This window comes from Pneumocystis jirovecii, assembly GCF_001477535.1.
Source record: "Pneumocystis jirovecii RU7 chromosome Unknown supercont1.2, whole genome shotgun sequence".
NCBI classification, from domain to species: domain Eukaryota; kingdom Fungi; phylum Ascomycota; class Pneumocystomycetes; order Pneumocystales; family Pneumocystaceae; genus Pneumocystis; species Pneumocystis jirovecii.
The window spans coordinates 533,981-547,591 of NW_017264776.1; the positions used below are offsets into that span (position 1 = coordinate 533,981).

General features: G+C 30.7%; 9 protein-coding genes across 9 annotated transcripts; 5 read left to right on the forward strand and 4 right to left on the reverse strand.

Moving 5' to 3' along the window:
- Window positions 1–229: 229 nt before the first annotated feature.
- T551_00571 (uncharacterized protein) lies at window positions 230–2,307 on the reverse strand (the record flags this gene model as incomplete). Its single annotated transcript, XM_018372837.1, has 4 exons — window positions 230–291; window positions 333–530; window positions 585–1,338; window positions 1,807–2,307. The coding sequence occupies 4 exons, from the start codon at window positions 2,305–2,307 to the stop codon at window positions 230–232; spliced, it is 1,515 nt and encodes a 504-aa protein (XP_018231173.1).
- A 61-nt stretch (window positions 2,308–2,368) lies between these two features.
- On the forward strand, window positions 2,369–2,672 carry T551_00572 (uncharacterized protein; the record flags this gene model as incomplete). The annotated part of the gene is made up of 2 exons (XM_018372838.1): window positions 2,369–2,375; window positions 2,452–2,672. 2 exons carry the CDS (start codon window positions 2,369–2,371, stop codon window positions 2,670–2,672), a joined length of 228 nt encoding a protein of 75 aa, XP_018231174.1.
- Window positions 2,673–3,060: 388 nt separating this feature from the next.
- On the forward strand, window positions 3,061–5,332 carry T551_00573 (ATP-citrate synthase subunit 1; the record flags this gene model as incomplete). The annotated part of the gene is made up of 9 exons (XM_018372839.1): window positions 3,061–3,192; window positions 3,237–3,328; window positions 3,374–3,518; window positions 3,558–3,652; window positions 3,686–4,523; window positions 4,562–4,769; window positions 4,818–4,982; window positions 5,025–5,110; window positions 5,162–5,332. 9 exons carry the CDS (start codon window positions 3,061–3,063, stop codon window positions 5,330–5,332), a joined length of 1,932 nt encoding a protein of 643 aa, XP_018231175.1.
- Window positions 5,333–5,463: 131 nt separating this feature from the next.
- Window positions 5,464–6,351, reverse strand: T551_00574 (uncharacterized protein; the record flags this gene model as incomplete). The annotated part of the gene is made up of 4 exons (XM_018372840.1): window positions 5,464–5,849; window positions 5,896–5,932; window positions 5,977–6,150; window positions 6,196–6,351. The coding sequence occupies 4 exons, from the start codon at window positions 6,349–6,351 to the stop codon at window positions 5,464–5,466; spliced, it is 753 nt and encodes a 250-aa protein (XP_018231176.1).
- Window positions 6,352–6,536: 185 nt separating this feature from the next.
- Window positions 6,537–8,677, forward strand: T551_00575 (uncharacterized protein; the record flags this gene model as incomplete). Its single annotated transcript, XM_018372841.1, has 8 exons — window positions 6,537–6,710; window positions 6,756–6,799; window positions 6,844–7,036; window positions 7,082–7,164; window positions 7,211–7,334; window positions 7,378–7,465; window positions 7,506–8,579; window positions 8,622–8,677. 8 exons carry the CDS (start codon window positions 6,537–6,539, stop codon window positions 8,675–8,677), a joined length of 1,836 nt encoding a protein of 611 aa, XP_018231177.1.
- A 92-nt stretch (window positions 8,678–8,769) lies between these two features.
- Window positions 8,770–9,827, reverse strand: T551_00576 (uncharacterized protein; the record flags this gene model as incomplete). Its single annotated transcript, XM_018372842.1, has 7 exons — window positions 8,770–8,895; window positions 8,939–9,259; window positions 9,305–9,388; window positions 9,435–9,512; window positions 9,560–9,576; window positions 9,621–9,725; window positions 9,791–9,827. The coding sequence occupies 7 exons, from the start codon at window positions 9,825–9,827 to the stop codon at window positions 8,770–8,772; spliced, it is 768 nt and encodes a 255-aa protein (XP_018231178.1).
- A 148-nt stretch (window positions 9,828–9,975) lies between these two features.
- T551_00577 (uncharacterized protein) lies at window positions 9,976–10,853 on the forward strand (the record flags this gene model as incomplete). Its single annotated transcript, XM_018372843.1, has 4 exons — window positions 9,976–10,039; window positions 10,085–10,462; window positions 10,510–10,630; window positions 10,679–10,853. 4 exons carry the CDS (start codon window positions 9,976–9,978, stop codon window positions 10,851–10,853), a joined length of 738 nt encoding a protein of 245 aa, XP_018231179.1.
- Window positions 10,854–11,378: 525 nt separating this feature from the next.
- On the forward strand, window positions 11,379–11,826 carry T551_00578 (uncharacterized protein; the record flags this gene model as incomplete). Its single annotated transcript, XM_018372844.1, has 2 exons — window positions 11,379–11,599; window positions 11,646–11,826. 2 exons carry the CDS (start codon window positions 11,379–11,381, stop codon window positions 11,824–11,826), a joined length of 402 nt encoding a protein of 133 aa, XP_018231180.1.
- A 314-nt stretch (window positions 11,827–12,140) lies between these two features.
- On the reverse strand, window positions 12,141–13,520 carry T551_00579 (protein kinase RIO2; the record flags this gene model as incomplete). The annotated part of the gene is made up of 7 exons (XM_018372845.1): window positions 12,141–12,278; window positions 12,321–12,489; window positions 12,529–12,809; window positions 12,852–13,072; window positions 13,112–13,225; window positions 13,271–13,412; window positions 13,455–13,520. The coding sequence occupies 7 exons, from the start codon at window positions 13,518–13,520 to the stop codon at window positions 12,141–12,143; spliced, it is 1,131 nt and encodes a 376-aa protein (XP_018231181.1).
- Between the last annotated feature and the right edge of the window lie 91 nt (window positions 13,521–13,611).

Sequence of the window (13,611 nt, forward strand, 5' to 3'; positions counted from 1 at the left end):
GCATTTTGCATATGTTTATTAGGAGTTATGATAATATAGGGTATGTCATAGTTTTTGTAGTTAGTATTATTTAGGAGATATATAAATTTAAGTATTGTTAATTGTGGAGTTTGAATGCATGTTTTGAAATACTGGATTCATGGAACGATTTATAATGATGTATATTATAAATTATACAGGTTGAGAATAAATTATTAATGTGGTTAAAAATGAATTTATCAAAATGTTTTTAATTAATGCCAATAACTGGTTCTGTTGATGGTTTCCCAAGAAGAGCAAAGTGTACAATTTCTAAAAGATTAGTTTAAAAGAAAAAATATGATAAATATTACCTGAAACATGTGTTTCTGGACCAAAAACCTTTAGAGGTAAAGAGAGCTCCTCTCCTGCTGCTTTAATTGCTCGCAAACCTTCTTGATAGTTGGGGCCAGCGCGCCGGACCCATATTTGTACCTTATGTGCATGAAAAGCAGATGCGTAATCACGCATAGCACGAATTACACCTTTGAATGTATTGCTAACATTTGTAACTAATTCTATGGTTAGTTGCTTTTTAACTTATAGTTTTTAAGAAAGAATCTTACAATTTGCAATACCTCCACCAATGAATAAATATTTTCCATCAGGATGTAAAGGGCCGCGAGTCATAAGATCAAAAATTGTGCGTGCATATTCATATGTTTGAGTTTCCGTCGGCGCACCACTATATTCTCCATAGTTTGCTAGTTCAGATGCATATCCTGCAACTGAAATTGCATCTGCGTATATAACGCTTGCGCCTCCTCCTGCAATTAGCGTCCATATACGTCCTGAAGGGTTTAGCAATGTTAGTTTAAGTGATGAGCCCGTCTTTGAGTCAAGTTTTGCAATATATTGCTCTTCCTTTGTTAATGTTCGCCCAAAAGGTGCTGGAAATACAATAGGTGGTCCCGAATCTACATTAACAGTGTTTTGTGGCTGCAATACTGCGCCTATCAATGCATGAGGAGCTCTTGCTGCTGCCCATTTGGCTCCTGCTTCAAATTCTGCTGTTTGATCCAATTTTGCTGCCACATCTAGATAATATATTTCTATGTTTTTTTCTGTATTTTGCATTACGACAAGTGGGTTGATTTCAAGATATGTAAAATGACATATAACAAAGACTGTGTATAGTCGAACAATGAACCGTGTTAAGACATCATGTAGTTCTAATGGAACTTTTTTTAATAGTGCTGTTGCTAGTGTTTCACGTGTTGGGAATTCAGATAAATCAATAGGCGCCAACCACCGTTCTGCTTTGCTATCTACATCGCCTATATCCACACCGCCTTCATGTGTAAATTGGATCCAGTCACCCTATTAAGAAACATTAGTTGATACCCTTAAAAAAGTTTAAAAATAATGCAGCATAGTAGAAATGTAAAATGTCTAGATACGCTATAGAAATGCAATTATGCTATAAAAGTATAGAATTGATTCAAGAATACGATAGTGTAATTGCAATATACTAAATGCATTGTATATATAGTATAGCGCAAAAGTACAGCACAACGTTATATTGCATACAAGTCCAGTGTCCTAGAAATTTTTCTGTGTAAAAATTATACATAAAAAGTGATGTAGTATTATAGAACACTTTTGTACTCGTAAAAGTATTGAATGTTTTTTGTTATTCAAAGAAAAATAACGTTTTTTGAAAACTTTAATATATCATAGAATATCATAGAAATATGAAAATAATAAAAAATTAAAGTTTTATAATGCTGTAAAATTTTATACTGTATCTTGCTGTTTTATAGCTGCTTTATCACTCATATATCCTACCTCTCGTTCTGAAACAATGCTAATATAAAACTCTGTATTAGGTGGATGTGGTACAAATGGTTCGCAAAGAAATGTATGTAATGCATCTGTAACACGTTCAACTGTCTGTTTTTTGCCTGCATGTTTTTTTATCCATTGCTTTACTTCATCCCAATTATAGTTGATTCCAATAAGTCCAAGTTTTCCTCTCCGCTTAATAAGCTGATCTGGTTTTATAACGAGCTGTTTAGAGAGTACCCACGGGTAAGTTGTTTCTGTTTTATTCAAAATATGGACTATATGCGTTGTTTTATCTGCTATATTTTCTATTTTATCACTTGTATGCGCTGTATATGCTCCACAACTTGTGTTTTCTTGGTCCTCCAGAGTACAGATTGGTGCAAGCGGTTGTGCTTGTGCTTCCGGTACTGGTGAATCACAGGATAATAGTGGTGTTGCATGTTTCAGCCAAAATGCTAGTATTGCCTTTGCATCAAATTCTGCGATCGCTTTGGCTGACATTTGTATACTGTGATATTGTCTTCGGGATTTACGATAGATTATTCCTGTATGCACGATTTTGATGTATAGTAGATAAGAATATTAAAAATATATTAATATATTGAAAATAGTGGATATATGCCTTATATTTTTTATTTTTAATAGAAAATAAGAGGATATATGCGCATGAAAATGCGTTTATATGTTTAAGTTTTGAGTGTATTGCAGAAACATTGACTTCGGCGGGATATGGTTTTTTATGGATAGAAATGACACTCAAGAGATATATTGAAGGGCTTCTATGTATTGAAGATTTTTTAGATGAATTAGATGATATATATGTGCAGTATATGCGTATTGTATGCGCGTTGTATGCTTTTGAATAAATAGATAGTTTATTTGTCAATACCTCCACCTGAATTTGTATATCTGAGGATGTATTGAAATATATATACAAAAACAAGTGCTATAAAGCATAGGTTTCTGTATTTTTCTGTATTTATTTTATATCTATTTATCTGTCCTAATTGTAAATACAGTTGGTTCCGAGCGATGTCTGGATTATAAATGTATATATGGCTATAGACTCTATATACGCATTTTTGATTGTAAAATGTGTTTTTGATGCTTATTTCTTTCAGAATATGCTGTTTAAGTCTGCTTTCTTTCTTCATCAAGACTGTAATAGAAAATAATTACATAATCTTTCTCGAGTGAGTTGCCATGGCAACCTATATACGAGCCTGCGAACAGTAAAAAATTAGGCTGATAACAATGGTCTCTGCTAATGACAATATTTACCGTGCACCAGCAAGCAGTATTCAGAGTGACGTAGAAGAGCTGTTCACGCATGATACTCGTGCATTTGTCTATGGGATGCAGCCGAAGGCGGTGCAAGGAATGCTTGTATGTTTTTTTTCCGGAGAAAATTGATATTAATGTGTTTTCAGGACTTTGATTTTATTTGTGGAAGAAAAACGCCATCAGTAGCAGCGATTATTTATACATTTGGAGGACAGTTTGTTTCAAAGATGTATTGGGGGTTAGGAAGTGTTTTTTGCTAGAATTTTGGCTTAATTTTTACTAGAACGAAAGAAACCTTGCTTCCTGTTTATCAGTCTACATCAGATGCTATTGGAAAGCATCCAGATGCAACAGTTGTTGTTAGTTTTGCATCAAGTCGTTCTGCATATTCTAGTACAATGGAGCTTCTTAGATATTCACAGATCAAAGTATGTTATGTTTGTGTTGTTTCTGTGGCTTATTTTTAGACTATTGTTATTGTTGCAGAAGGGGTTCCTGAGAGGCATTCACGGGAGATTCTTCATAAGGCAAAAGAACGAGGGGTTATTATTATTGGGCCAGCGTATGTTTACTCTTTTTTGATATAATGACTTAGTTCTTTTAGTACAGTTGGCGGGATTAAAGCAGGGTGTTTTAAGCTTGGGAATACTGGTGGGATGATGGATAATATCGTTTCGTCTAAACTTTATCGTCCAGGGTCAGTAGGATATGTGTCTAAATCTGGGGGTATGTCTAATGAGCTAAATAATATTATTTCCAATGTCACGGATGGTGTTTACGAGGGTATTGCTATTGGTGGGGATCGTTATCCAGGGACTACATATTTGGATCATCTTTTGCGTTATGAAGCTGATCCTAAATGTAAAATACTTCTTCTTCTTGGTGAAGTGGGTGGTATTGAAGAATATCATGTGATTAAAGCTGTTGAAGCCGGATTAATTAAGAAGCCGTTGGTTGCATGGTGTATTGGCACGTGTGCATCTATGTTTAATGTTGAAATACAATTTGGTCATGCTGGATCGTTTGCTAATTCTAGTCGTGAAACAGCTTTTGCTAAAAATTCTGCAATGCGTGAGGCAGGGATTTATGTTCCAGATACTTTTGAAGATCTTCCTCAATTACTTAAAACAGTTTATGATGATCTTCTTAATAAAGGTGTTATTCTTAAAAAAAAAGAGCCTATGGTTCCTAAAATACCTATGGACTATTCTTGGGCTCAAGAGCTTGGTCTTATTAGAAAACCTGCTGCTTTTATTTCAACTATTTCGGATGACCGAGGGCAAGAGCTTCTTTATGCTGGTATGCCTATATCGGATGTTTTTAAAGAAGATATTGGTATTGGCGGTGTCATGAGTCTTCTTTGGTTCAGAAGAAGGCTTCCTTCATATGCTTCTAAATTTCTTGAGATGGTTCTTATGCTTACAGCGGATCATGTATGTTTTTGTTTTTTGTTATTTATTTACCTTTTTAGGGTCCAGCTGTTTCTGGTGCTATGAATACCATTATTACAACTCGTGCTGGGAAGGACCTTGTGTCATCTCTTGTTTCCGGACTTTTGACTATTGGTACTCGATTTGGAGGTGCATTAGATAGTGCAGCTGAAGAATTTACTAAGGCTATGGATAAGGGACTTTCTCCTAGAGAGTTTGTTGATAGTATGAGAAAACAGAATAAATTAAGTATTTTAATTATATATTATATATTTTTCCCATTTTGACTTCTTTTAGTACCTGGAATTGGTCATAAAGTTAAATCTCTAAATAATCCTGACCTTCGTGTACAAATCGTTAAAGATTACGCTAAGAAAAATTTCCCTTCTACTAAGCTTTTGGATTATGCGCTAGTTGTTGAGAGTATAACTACTTCGAAAAAAGATAATCTTATTTTAAATGGTAAATGTTAATCTTTTTTGTTGGTTTATTAATTTTTCTAAGTTGATGGATGCATTGCTGTGTGTTTTGTTGATTTGTTAAGGAATTGTGGTGCGTTTACTACTGAAGAGGTTGAAGATTATTTGAAGGTATATTTTTATTGTTTATATAATGGTCTTGGAACTTATTTGTATTTTTAGATGGGTGTTCTTAACGGGCTTTTTGTATTAGGAAGAAGCATTGGACTTATTGGGCATTTCTTGGATCAAAAAAGGCTTCGTACTGGCTTATATAGGCATCCTTGGGATGACTTTTTGTATTTAGGACTAGATAAAGAAGTGCCAGGTGCAACTAAGCGGGCACTTGTTTAATGTATATGGATGTTTAAAGAAATGGGAAAAAGTGAATTAGTGCTATGTTTAAGTTAGATATAAGTTATTTTAAATAATATTTTGGCTATTTATCATTAAATAATATTTGATTATTTATTGCTGCGTAAATGTTAATTTTGAAAGGATATTGAATAACCTCCTGTTTGAGGATCTTTAGTGACTTTGAAATTATCCGTTGAGAGGCCGAATTTCCCAAGAATACTATTACCTAAGGTTTTTAATTGATTGAGCATTTGTGCTTTTTCTTTTTCTTGTGCTTCTGATAGTTTTGGTTTGAGTCTTGATATAGACTCTTTAACTGATTCTAAAATAGGCGATGTTTCTGGAAGGTCTTTTTCTATGCTTTCATAATCTTTTTGTTCGTTAATTGATGCTGATTCTAATAGCAATATTTTACCGAGTAATGCTGCATTAAGTGAACTCCATGTAGCAATTTTTTCATTTGCTTGTGCTCTTCTATGCATTGCCTTAACATAGGAAGGATCTTCTTTCAGTGCTTTAAATTCTTAACTTAGTGTTTCTTAAAAATCTGATTTATTTACCTTGAGTACACGCGTCTACTGCTTGATCCCACAATTCCTAAAAAAATTCAATAAAGTTTGAAAAAGGACTTTAAACAAAACTTTTTGGATATAACAAGCTGCTATATTTGCATGGTATATGGCTCTTTGACTTTTTGCGTTTGGTGATGATATATCTAGTGCTTTTTGATAAGATGCAACTGCGGCATCAAAAAATGCTTGACGAAACATTCTGTTTCCATTTAATTTGTGTTCTTCTGCAATTTCTGTATTTCTCTAATGTTATTCAATACTAATAACTTTTTAGATGTATTTTTTTACTTCTTCATTTTCTAATAGATCATTATCTTCTATACGCTCATTTTCTGCGGTATTTTTGATTTTTTTTTCGGAATTCTTATTAAAACTATCTGTTTCATTCAAAATATCTTGTTTCCCTCTACTAATATTCTCTTTTTCTGCTTCCTTATCTTCCATCTACTATAGAAATAAATTCTGAGGTCGTTGCTAGGCTATTTTTTAGAACGTACTTGTCTAGACAACAAAACAACCGACTGTGAACCGTTAAAAAGATTAATATTGAGTTTTCTATGCAAAATACACTTTGTATAGAAAAAACAGGCAGCTTTTTGACTTTTTCTGACTCGGATGGAACCATTTGAATGGTTCAGATATTTGGGATTGCTTATTTGTCTGCTTCAACTATGATTTTTCGGCGATTACCGAACTACTTTCACTATGGAGGCGAACGTCTGATAGATTCTAATCTTCGGAGTAAATTTGAGGTTTGGATTGGGATTTGGGTTTCACCGTTTATATTTCTTGCATTTATTATGGTTGAAAACATATTGTTTCTTATTTAATCTAATGAAATACAATAGGCGATTGTTTTGAACCGATGTATTGTATATGCTTCTGTGAGAAGGTATTTATTGATCCAGTGATTTTATTTTTCTTATGTGTATATAGGCCTGTTTATTTGAATTTTTGGAAACGCTTGTTGTTGCGGTTTATGCCAATTATTTTGCTATCCAAAGCATCATGGTCATTACTTTCGTATATTAAGTTTAAAAATGATCCGATTGCGAGATATATTCCTAGATTTATTGTTCCATATGAAACTCCATATATTCTTTGGTCTACATATAAAATTATATGTTTTGTATGTGTATTCAGAAATGCATAGTAATTTGTTTATTGTTTTTAGGTGACATTTATGAATACATTGATTGCATCACTACAGATGCGTCTTCCTTTGAATGATCATGGAATGACTATTTTTGAATATGCGTAAATGTTTTGTTGGTTAATTTTGAAAATACTTATTTGCTAATAGCGTTTCCTTTACTGAACTTAACTTTTCTACGCCATCTACGGAAATGATTTTTATCACCTTTTTGTCAGTCTTTGGAATTCTATTGACACAGTTTCTATGTCTTTTCAATATTGAACGTTTTAAAGTAATTTAAAATAATTCGATTATATTATTTTAACCATTAATAGTTGATCTCTTCAACCATTATAGGTTGTAGTTTTTTATCTTATTTTTCATGGAGTATTTATAATGGTCGAGGTTTATATTTTTCCACAAGTAAAGATCTTTTATTGTTTTTTCCAACTAAATAAAATAGCTGTTTGTGTATCATTTATACCTCATTTAATTACTATTTTTGTTATCGTTGTTTCTTTAATGATATCTCTGATAGTGCGGTTGATTGTTAACCATTCATCTAATTTAAGAACTGATATTTTTAATGGGACAATTTTTGTTGGGAATAATCTTGGTCTTGATATGAGCGATGATTTTTTCGGTTTGCTTTTGAAATTTGGGATGATAGCTCTTACTTCTGCACAAGAAGCTGTTTTTCTTAATGAAGTAGAGGAGATTAAACTTGTTGAAAAAACATGGATAGAAGAATCCGATGAATATTTAACAAATGTTAATGGATTTTCGAAAGAACGAAAGAATGTTGAATATAAAAATGGGAAACAAAAAGACACTAATAGGTATCGTGTTTCAAGGTGGCAGCCTACTATTATGCTTTTAACAAAAACTATTTTAACTATAAAGGCATTAGTTCTCTGGATTATCCTTGTTTTAAAAAAGGGAAAGATACCTTTCTATGAAGAACATAATCAAGATAATCAAGATAGTACTTTTCTTTATGATAGATTTATTCGAGGGTACGAAATATCAGAGAATGAAAGTGATGATTCTGATTTTATACCATCTCCTTCAATTCATAGTAGTGATGATATTGATTGGAAAAATAATGAAAATATAGAGACATGTTCACAAGAGAGTTCGAGTGATGATAATGGGGAAAATTTTTATGCAGAAAAGACATTTTCTGAGTTATTTCCGAGTTTACGAAGTTTAGCACCCTTTATTTCGCCTGAACATGAAGAGTCTCGTATTTTGCAATCACATATGACATCACATATGGTAGTTACAAGATCAAAATATCGTGAAATTTTGCATTCTAAACACGGATCTGACGATATAAAAAGGCTTTTAGAAACAATAAAGGATCGTAGACAAGCTATGATGGAATTGATGAACAGCTCAAAGGATAAAAATATACTTCAAACAAGAACATGTGTAATATGTTGTTGTAGTACAAGGAATATTGTTTTATGGCCATGTCGTTGTTTGGCTTTGTGTGATGATTGTCGAAAAACATTAGCAATGCGTAATTTTAAAGGTATTGAATTATAACTGTTTAATAAAATTCTTACTTTTATAGAATGTCCTTGTTGTAGACAGTTAGTAATAAGTTATAGTAGAATTTGGATTCCATAAAACTAAAAATGTTGATTTTTATTTATATTGTATATAGATTTTTCAATGTACAGCATCTACATAATTATATAAATATGTTTAGAGCATAAATTTTAGAGTCCATATCTTCTAGGTTCAAAATCTTCAAGACTAAAAAGAATTTCATTGTTGGGACCAATGATATCGTTTTTTTCTTCTTTATAATATTCTAATACTACAGGTTCTGGGACCCAAACAACCTGGTATTATTAGTTATTTGTATGTTATATAGGATATCAATACTCTCATGCCTGCAGATCGTCCTGCTTTTACTCCTGCAATACTATCTTCTAAAAATAAATTAGAAACTTGTATTGAGCTTTTCATACTAGAACTACCAAAAACAAGGCATTCTTGGGGAGTCAAAGGGTCTAAGTTTTTTGATTTACGTTCTTCATTGATAACTTTTAATGAGAGTATATATATATCTGGTGCAGGCTTCCCGCGCCCTTCAGGAATTCTAGGATCATCACCACGTATGATTCGTCCATTGAAGTGAGAAAAGATATGTCCTAAATGATCTGTTTTTAATTTGAAGCTACGGATGCTAGATGATGTGGCAAGCTACATATTTTAAATAGATTATCAAAATGAAATAAAAGAACCAACAGCAACAGTGATTTTTTTATTTTTAAGATAATTTAGTAGTTTCTGACATCCTGGCATTTCTTTAACACCTGGGAATTTTATTTTCTGAAAGGTTTTGTTAGAAAATACATATTTTTTCTGTTTTTGAAACCTGAAGATCGCTAGCTTCCATGTAAAGCTGTTCTGCAGACACTTCTATACCAGACCATTCAATAAGGATTTTTGTTGCCTATTTTTCGTTTATTTACATGTTTGTTTCAAAATAAGATATATTACTTCGAGACCAGGAATACCTAGAAAATGAGTCCTGAATTTGTTTTAACTGCTAGATGCAAACCCATCATCTTTATTTTTGTTTCAATAGAAAGACTTGGTTTGTTGTAGCGAGCTAGCAATTCATTTGTAATTTCTGTATAAAGCTGTTCACTGTCAATCAAAAGGCCTAATAGGCTATTAAAAATATATAAAAAAAATAAGAAATTATCTTCCCATCCATATCAAAGATACATGCTTTTATCTGTGGAAATTTTTCTGTAGAATTCATTCTTTGGTTTTAAAATTTTGAAATTTAAAGTTAGATATTCTGCCTTAAGTTATCAGCTCTTGAGAGTTGCCTAGACAACCATCATTTCTCCGTTGTTCGACATTAGATCTTCAACAAGTGCACGTTTCGGCTGCTCTGCTGGCTGGAGATGTCGATTTTTTATGCTGGGATTGCTCGAGGACAAGATATTCTTGCTGAGTATAATGTTGATGGTAGATTTGTGCTTTTTTTCTTTTTTTTTCTGACATATATTTTAGGAACGGATATGAATGATCTTGTTTCTTTGATACTTGAAAAAGCAGTGCTAAATGAAGAGACAAAACTTACATATGTTTATAAAATGTATATGATTCATTATATTTATACACCAGTGGACTCGGTTGGTGGTTTGACGTATTTATGTATTACATCCGATCAGATTGAACGAAGGGTTCCCTTTGCGTTGTTATATGAGATTAAGCGTGAATTTGCTAAATATTTTTCTTTACATGATATGATTGAGCTTCCTGTGTCGAGTTTTGTAGGATTTAGTCGAGAAATTGCTGAAAAAATATCTATGATGGGTCGTGATGATGGGATGTTAATGACGGATATGGTGCGTGTTGTTCAAAAAGAGATGGAACAGGTTAAATCAGGTTTTTTCTTTTTGTATCTAAAACTGTCCATCTTGACAGTGGTGTAGCTATGACTGAAAATATTGAAAAAGTTCTTGAACGTGGAGAACGTATTGAGTTGTTAGTAAATAGAACACAAAATATGAATGAAACGGCATTTTCTTTTTCTAAAAGGTCTTCTTATTTGAGGTAGGGTTTTTTTTTTTAAATAGCTATTTTGATAAATTTAATTTTTAGGCGGCGTATATGGTGGGAATCGGTAAAAATGACAGTCATTTTCTGTTTTGTTGCTTTGTTTTTATTATATTTATTGATTGGGTTTGGTTGTGGATTTCCAGGTAATGAAATTAATGAATTTTTTTTGCTTATTTCTGTTAGCATGGCAGAGTTGTCGTTAATTAGAAAAAAATGATTATTTATAAATATGTGATTAATAAATAATAGTAGTTTTTTTTGTATAATTTTTTTTTATTTTTTTAAGAATTCATTTCTATATCCTGAAGATATTTTACTTTGAAAACTATAATGTTATAAATCGTTGACTATTTTTAGATTATGAAATTATCCTGCCATTGAAACAATAGTCTTTGTATTTTCTTTTGGTGTTTAAATTATACGAACTCATTAATCGTTTGTAAAATGTTTTTTGCTTATTTTTGTTAAATCTTATTTTTTTATTACGTACTTTTTTATAATTAAAACTTCTGAAACAATTTCGGATTATTAATGTATATTTCAATGTGTTTTTATTTTAAAATAAAAAGTAGAGTTTAAATGGGAAAAAATTATTTCATATATTATTTTTGTTTTAAAATATTGTTGTAATTGATATTTTTAGATTAGCGTTTTATTATCAACGTCTATTTTTTTCTGTTAGGAATTTGAGATTAGGTTATTTTAATAAAAATGTCTTAAATTGTATTTTATAATTATATAAATGTTGAAGAAACCAAATAGATGCGAATTAGATGCCCTTTGGCGTAATTATGAAGTTGTTTGTTGTATTTTTTATCGAAATAAAAATCAGCATCACAGGCAAGTTTGGTGGAAATATCTTGCTATGTTACGACAAAAACTTCGGTTGTATTTTTTACTACTACCACATCTTCATGAAGAGCAGCAGAAAAAGATACTTATGCTTATACCTAAGGCGTATTTGTATGTGTGGTCTTGAAATAGTTAATATTTTTAATAATAAATTAAGGTATTTTTCAAGTATCATAGCTCAAGGCCAATTTCCTAAATTAGGGCTTGTGTTGGTTACAATTGTAGCAAGTATTAGAAATATATTTTGGAAAAATGAGATGTTTCAAGAAAGCATTCAAAAAACAAATTTTGAAGATTTAGGTGAAGTAATTAATATACGTACTTTTGAAAGATTCTAGTTGAAATTGGAATAAAAACAGTGTATATGTATAGAATAAGAATCTTGTTTTGAAATATATGTAAAAGGATAAGCCTCATTTTTTTGAACGGTATAGTTGATATGTAGCAAAATGATATTGTTTTCTGCTGTTGTATTATTTGTATTATTTAAAGTTTTTACGGTTTGCATTGATTCTTATTTGTATAAATAGAACAATACTAAATAACTGTTTTGGTTTTTTCATGATATATGTTTAAGGTTGTAAAAAAAGGCTCTTAGTTTTAATATTTATATTGTTTCTATAACTAATATGATTTGTTATGTTTATAAATTTTAGTTAATTCTAGTTGTATCTGATATTTTATCTTCGCTACTATAATCTTTATCTTTTGAGGATTGACTGGTATTTGTATCATTACTACTAGAAAAAGTTTCCTCATCTGTTGATGTATTTTTATTTTTTTTAAAATACTATAATATTAAATTACTTTGAAAAATAACTAAGATAATTACCATATCTATTTTTTTAGCTAATTTTTTTTTAATTCCTCCTGCTTCTACTTGTATGTCTAAATTATTTTCTCTTTTTACATCTTTATGAAATATAGGAATATAATTTGATTCATAGCGGAATTTTTTCAAGAAATATTTTTTAATACATTCAACATCACGGTTAAAATACCTATTTTTGTTAGATAATCATTGATGTTGATTTATTTACTCTTCTGAGTTGTAATGATCAATACTAATCATTTGTGGAAAATCAATTATTACTGGATCTAGATTTTCATGAATTAAGATATTGAATTCATTAAAATCACCATGGATTAGTCCATGGTTGGCTAACTTTATAATTAATTGCATTAAAGTCATATAAAGTTTTTCTGGATGCAAAATATTATTAATTTTATGTAAAGGATATGCTTCTATTTTTTCCATAATAATACAATGTCGGACTTGATCTATAGGTTGAGGAACGGGAAACATGTTTTCGTACAAGACCTTTAAATGATTAAAAAAGTTAATACACATTTTTCTCTTTACTTTCATAACAGTATATTCCTTTTTTGCAGCTAAACGTGACATATACATCCAACTAGCTGATTTTCGATTTTTAAGATAGTCACGTTTTAATTTTACGTTTCTAAAAGATATCCTTCCAAGCCTAAATAGAAAGATCATATGTGTAAAAATATATAGAAAAATATACTTATGCATTTTAAGAACCATTTGTTTTCCTGTTTTGTCTGAAATAATGTAAACATCTAAATTATGTTAAGTTTATAAAGATGTTATTATATTACCTGATTCTTTGCCTACTCCAATTTTATTTCCAATAGAATATATACATTCTCTCTTTGAAAAAGCATTTAGTGCTAAATAGTCATAACCAATGTATGTAAGTCGATATCCGTTATCTAGAAAATTAGTTACAATATTTAGAATAAAATATTAATATGAACATTTTGCATTTTTAACCTTAGAAATAAGGCCATTTTTTGCTAATTCACTGATGCATTTTTGATGGCTAACACCTTTTAATCCCGCAATTTGAGCAATTAAAGAAGTTGGGACTAGTTCATGATTTTTTGATCCTATTTCTACCTGTATAACTTTTAATATGAAAACTGATAGAAAAAGTATTACTGCTGTAAGAACTCTGAAATCATCTTGCGATAAATAGCGCATGGCATTTATGTTTAAGTTTACCATTGCAAATTTTTTTTAAAAAGTTTATCGTTTAAAAATGTTTTTATCTTTAAAAATAAATATTATTTTATATGAAAAAAGTATGAATAAGTTA